We start from the raw sequence: 6,818 nt of genomic DNA on the forward strand, positions 1-6,818 counted from the left end.
AGGCAAGCTGTTGGGCCATATCATTTCTAAAGATGGCATTCGAATAGACCCTGCACGTGTGGAAGCAATTCAGCAGTTAGAGCAGCCCCGAAACAAGAAGGAGATTCAGTCCTTCAATGGCAAGTTGAATTTTCTGTGTCACTTTATTCCTAATCTTGCCGAACATCTCAGAGAAATAACCAACATGCTCAAAAAGGACAGCCAACTCAAATGGACAGAAGAGGCGGTAAAGTCTTTCAATTTGGTAAAGTTAATTTTATCTTCAACTCCAACTCTAATAAGCCCGGATTATACACAAGATTTTATTTTATTTTCATTTGCTTCAGAGCATACATTGGCAGCTGTGCTGATGCAAAAGAGAGATGGAGTTGAGAAGCCCATAGCTTTTTTCAGTCGTATCATAAGGGATGGAGCGCTGAAATATAATATCATTGAAAAACAAGCATTGGCACTGGTAAAAGCTTTGAAAGATTTCCGGGTGTACATACTGAATTCTCATATTTTGGCATATGTTCCCAACGCAGCTGTTAAGGATGTTTTGGTACAAGCGGAACCGGAAGGAAGAAGGGGAAGTGGATCGCTGCACTTTTAGAATATGATGTGGAAATTAAGCCCACCAAGTTGATTAAAGGTCAAGGTCTTGCTAAGATGATGGCTGAGACAAATCTCCATGTCCTTGACATCAATTTGATTGATGCCTTATCCGATGACGATGAAGAAAATTCAGCTCTACAGGTATCCAATATCTTTGTTTCCTCTCCTTGGTATGCTGATATTGTGTATGTGCTTCAAAATTTATCTTCACCCCCTGGGATGCCTCGAAACAAAGCTAGGACATTGAAATTAAAGGCTGCCAAATTTTGCATCATCAAATCTGCACTTTATTGGAAAGACCCCGGTGGCATATTGCTGAATTGTTTGGTCGAGGAAGAAGCTAAGAGAGCTGTTGAGGATTTTCACAAAGGTGACTGTGGGGGCCACTTGTTTTGGAAAACCACGGCTAATAAAATCCTAAGGGCAAGTTTCTATTGGCCTTCATTGTTTTCTGATGTATATAAAGTAGTTAAGAGTTGTCATGAATGTCAAATTTTTCAAGGGAAGCAGAAATTACAGCCGTTACCTCTCAAGCCCATTGAAATCAGTGCACCATTTCAGCAATGGGGCTTGGATTTTATTGGCGAAATCCACCCAGCATCTTCCAGGCAGCATCGATGGATATTGACCGCTACTGATTACTTCACGAAGTGGATTGAAGCCATTCCCACCCGGCAGGCCACGGACTCGGTAATTATTTCTTTCCTTGAGAATAACATATTGTCACGTTTCGGCTGTCCACATAAGTTGATTACAGATAATGCAGCAGCGTTTAAATCAAAGAAGATGGTTTATTTTTGCTACAAATATAACATCAGTTTAGGGCATTCGACCGCTTACCATCTGCAAGGAAATGGGCTGGCCGAATCTTCGAATAAATCTCTAGTCAACATCATAAAGAAATTGCTGGAAATCAATAAAAAGAGCTGGCACAAAAAGTTAGTAAATGCATTATGGACTGATCGGGTAAGTCAAAAGAAGTCAATTGGTATGTCACCCTTTGAACTGGTTTACGGGACAGATGCAGTGTTTCCTACTTCTCTTAGTATTCTGGTAGCAAAGTTGCTTCAAGAAGCTGATGGTGAGGAGGATCCTATGCAACGGCGGATTAGTCAAATGATTCATTTACAGCAGACACGAGAGGAAGTTCTTCAAAATTCCCTTAAGTTGCAAGAGTGCATAAAGAAAATCTATGACAAAAAAGCCAAACCGGATGATTTTCAGATAGATGATGTGGTTTTGAGATGGGATGCCCGAAATGAAGATAAAGGGAAACATGGAAAATTCGACAATTTGTGGAAAGGTCCCTACAAAATTGCAACATATCGTGGTCCAAATGCCTTTCTTCTCAAAGAAATGAATGGTGATGATTGTCTCGGTGGGTCGGTAAATGGCCGGCTGCTCAAAAGGTATCATGTTTGAGCATTTTCTGCTCTAGTCACTATCATTGTAATTACCATTTTACTTTCATTTTGCAGCAAGTGTGAACTGATCTTTCATCTTTAGTCTGGGGCCCGCGGTGAAGGCTATAATTCTGAAGATGGAGATTAGTTGGTGTGAGTTTTTCAGGTTGTTTTAATCAGTCCATTTTCTGCACAAAGTTGAGTTAGTTTGTGTCAAAGTTAGTTCAATTTTCAGTCAATTGTCAAAGTCCAGTCAATTGCAAGGATTGGTTAGTATCCAACAAATCTCTCGTTCGCTTATCGGTGGAATTCACATTTCAACACAAATCTATCTTTGCCATACTTTGTCTAAGGCGAAGTTCATAGGAACTTCGTCCCTTACACTCACACACGCAATTTATCAACTTATAAGAAAGAATGTATATATAAACAGTGCACAGACACACGAAATCCAAATAACACGCATATTTCAATTGTAAACAGAAATCAATTACTGGCTAAGGTCTCACGGCTGAGTCACAAATTTCCCTGCGGCTACATTGCATACCCTATCTATCCTTTTCACACAACATATACTGTCTTATATAGGAAATTACAAAGGGAGGAACCATTTAAGATCCATGAGTTTCTCCCACAATCGCTCAATCAAACCCCTAAATCTCTCTATTCGCATGCATGGTAGATAATTACATTTAATCAAGCCTTCTAGGGTCTTATCAATTCCATCAATTCAACTTTGTTTAAACAAAATTTGCCCTAGTTTACAATGATTGTCCACGTTTCCCCTTTCACAGCTTTGAATTTAAATTTTGATTAAGGGTGTTCTGATGCTCCTGCATCAGACTCCCGAAGTACAAAAATTTTATGACCTCCTGGTCATATTCCTTCTTCATCCCTTAGCAATTCTACCCACATCCTCTGTGGAATTGCCTTTATGATCTTTCCGTGAGCTGTGACAAAACCTCTGCAGTATCAAGTCTTCCCTGCTACAAGATACCTCACTAAGCTTCTCTCCTTTGAGATCAGTCTTTCGGTATCTCTCTGGTTCTCTCTTCTTTGGAACCATTTGAGCACTCCTGGCTCTAGGTTGCTGCAGTATTCTCACCTTCTTCTACCGCTACCTGCATGACAATATAAAGATCACAAACTTTCCAATTTATAACATAACGGTACCTCCTTCTTTTGCACGCATAATCTTCTTCTGCTCTGATACCACTTTGATGCAGAAAAATTGCATCTTTAGATAATTCGCGTGTGGACCTATGGGTTATGGGCCCACATATACATCGGAAGCATTTCAATCAGTGGACTTCACAACAAACCTGACCAATCACCGTCAACCGCGTGTCGCACAACTGACGTATTCATTTTAACACTTGACTTTTGGCGCTCCAAATCTCCACCGTCGATCTCATTCCTCAATCCAATGGCTATCGCGTCACCTGCTCGCCAACTAGCTTGGTCGATCTCCACCGTCGATTAATCCCGCGTGATCCAATGGCTATCGCGCAATATCACGTGGAATCTTGCATGATCGATATCAGACTGAGAGCGCACGAGAAAAGTGGTTTTCCCGTGCTACGTGTCGACCGCTAAGGTTAATCGCGTAGAATTTAGAAATATCGGTTACAACTTTTAGGGCGTGCGAGATACCGCTTACCGTCTTTCCAAGACCACTACATCCTTCTGCTAACACATGGTGTTAATCTCCGCCATTCCTCTTCCGTCATTATTATCCGTTGATCTGGCCGATCCGACAGTTTCCACTGTGCTATTCAATCGACTCCAGTTTCGATTGAAACTCTCCTCCATTGATCTATTCTCAAATCCAATGGATCTCTCGTTCGCTTATCGGTGGAATTCGCATTTCAACACAAATCTATCTCTGCCATACTTTGTCTAAGGCGAATTTCATAAGAACTTCGTCCCTTACACTCACACAAGCAATTTATCAAGTTACAGGAAATAATGTATATATAAACAATACACAAACATACGAAATCCAGATAACACGCATATTTCAATTATAAACAGAACTCGATTATAGGCTAAGGCCTCATGGCCAAGTCACAAATTTCATTGCGACTACATTGCATACTCTATCTATCCTTTTCACACAACACAGACTCTCTTATATAGGAAATTACGAAGGGAGGAATCATTTAAGATCCATGATTTTTTCCCACAATCGCTCAATCAAACCCCTAAATCTCTCTATTCGCATGCATGGAAGATAATTACATTTAATCAAGCCTTCCAGAGACTTATCAATTCCATCAATTTAGCTCTGTTTAAACATAATTTGCTCCGATTTACAATGATTGTCCACGTTTCCCCTTTCACAGCTTTGAATTTAAATTTTGATTAAGGGTGTTTCGATGCTCCTACATCAAAAAATCACTTTTGATATTTAGGGGATGATTTAAAAGTCTATATTTTATTGGACTTCTATATTTAAAAACGCTTTTGATTACTTTATATACTAGCACAACCACATTAATAAATGTACTTGATTTTACGCTATAACCATCAACTTAATATATAATAACACAACCACATATGTGATTAAAAAACATCATAAATATTAATGATATAAATCTAATATTAATAAAAATAACTATTATAATAAATATTAATATTAATATTAATTTCTATTAGTTTATTTATTATTTATTTATATTAATTAATTAATTTTATCATTTAATTATAATATATATTATATTATATTATATTATTTTGTTATACACTATTATAATAATATAATAATATTAATTATATTAATTATTGTTAATTAATTATTTTTTCAAGAAGAAAAAAGCGAAATTATATTATACTGGTCCTGTATAAACAGTGGCAGAAAATACAAATCATGTAATTACATATATCATATACCAGGGGGGAGACTTCTGTGCAAAAAACTATAAAATATCAGATAAGAAAGATATGACTTATGCAAAGATATCTTCAGCTTCCCGCAAGGAGCATGCAACAGAGATGGATACTATCATTTGATACCACCCATATTCGAGAGAAATAAAAAAAGGATACAGAAAGGAGAAGGACCATAAGCATGAACATTTGAAACCAATGGAGATGATCAAAAACCCAGGATACAAAAATCTTGTATGAAGTAGGACTCCCCATATGCCAAAACCTCCAGAGACCAGATACCTGTACCGAGGAGAAGACCCTGCTTAGACAGACAGTCCGCAACGTGATTCCGAGACTTGTAGATGTGCTGAATAGAGCTGCCCACCATGAGGTCCCAAAAAAACATGACTCTCTCCAACCAGCCAGCAAGATGTGGGCATCTGATGATGCATTTTCCATTAACATGATCTACCATTAACTTGGAATCCTCAAAAATAGAGATGGAATGGATGTCAAAATAGATACAGAAAGTGAGCAGGCCCACAAGGGCCATCTTCTCCGCCATGATGTTTGTCCCATAACCAGAGTTCCAGGCCAGTCTGTAGTGTAGCTGCTCACTGATGATTATGAAAACCCCACAGCCACAAGAATTACGTTGGGCAGCTCCGTCAAAAAAGGCCATTGGGGGCCTAAGGAGAGGATCAAATAGTCCAATCCTGTTGGGCTTTTTCATTTTTGGACTCTCTTTGGGGACAGAGCCAAGAAGGAAAGAAATGTTTTGTATAATGTCCACAAGGGACACCCTTGCATCATTGAAAATTTTGTTGTTCCGCCAGCTCCAGGCACAAAATAAAGCAGTCACAAAAATCGGCCTCCATGATTCTCACTGTTTACCCCACCAGACAAAAGCGGCTTGAGTAGAAGTATGTGAAACAAGGGGAAATCCATATAGAAAAGCCAGTTCCTGCCAAATCCGCTGAATGGAGTTGCATTGAAAGAACATATGAAAGTTTGTTTCCTCTGCCGATTCACACATTTGGCATCTGCTCGGGCCATGCCAGTTTCTTTTCCGCAAGTTCTCCCAGGACAGGTTTTTGTTATAAAAAACCAACCATGAGAAATAAATGAGCTTGGGAGCGCACCTTGATTTCCAAAAAAAATAGGAAACAGTGGATGAGAGAGCGCATGTTTAGAAGCCATCATTTCAATATAAATATTCTTGACAGTCCCCTGTTTGTTGGAACCTGGTAAATGCCAAACTAGAAAATCTTGTAAATTGGACCGGAGAAAACCACAGTTCCTCAGCGCGTTCCTGAATGGATTCCATAAATAAAGCAATGAGACCAGCAGGCCAATATCATCCGTCGATTTCCAAATGGGAATGGGGCCCAGCCAGTCAACAATCAGTTTATCCCAAGTGAAGTATCCTTTGTCGTGTAAGAAGGAAAGGATCCTATCAGGTATAGAGATGTCTACGCATCCACTCATAATGGGGTCAATTCCAATGAAGATTCTTTTACCTGTTTGGAGGCTCCATTTAAGATTGCTCAAGAAGAAAGGTTCAATTTTGCGGCAGCTATGCCAAATAGAAGAACCACCCTTTACACCAATCCTTTTCAAACGAAACCAGTGCTCCATATGTTTGCCCTTCATATATTTGATTTTTATGGTGTTACTGCAAGGACCATTCCCATAGATGCCTCTCCACAAGGATTTGCACAGAAGAGCTTTTCCAAATGTTCTTAAATCTAGTAAACCCCAACCTCCTGTTGACTTCGGCCTAGAAATCTGCTCCAGAGAAGTGAGATGATATTTACCTTGAACTGCATTGCCGCCCCAGATGAAATTTGATGTGATCTTGTTCATTTTTTGAATAATGCTTGCCGGGAGGAAGAAAATGTGTGCCCAATACACAGCAAGTTGTAAGAGAACAGCACGTGTTAGAACTAT

General features: G+C 39.2%; 1 protein-coding gene across 1 annotated transcript; it reads right to left on the reverse strand.

Moving 5' to 3' along the window:
* Window positions 1–5,094: 5,094 nt before the first annotated feature.
* LOC149152986 (uncharacterized) lies at window positions 5,095–5,550 on the reverse strand. The gene has a single exon (XM_089443659.1). It carries the CDS (start codon window positions 5,548–5,550, stop codon window positions 5,095–5,097), a length of 456 nt encoding a protein of 151 aa, XP_089299785.1.
* Window positions 5,551–6,818: the final 1,268 nt, after the last annotated feature.

This window comes from Pinus tabuliformis, chromosome 9 (genome assembly GCF_031772625.1).
Source record: "Pinus tabuliformis cultivar Carrire ecotype Pingquan chromosome 9, CPIR1, whole genome shotgun sequence".
NCBI lineage: Eukaryota > Viridiplantae > Streptophyta > Pinopsida > Pinales > Pinaceae > Pinus > Pinus tabuliformis.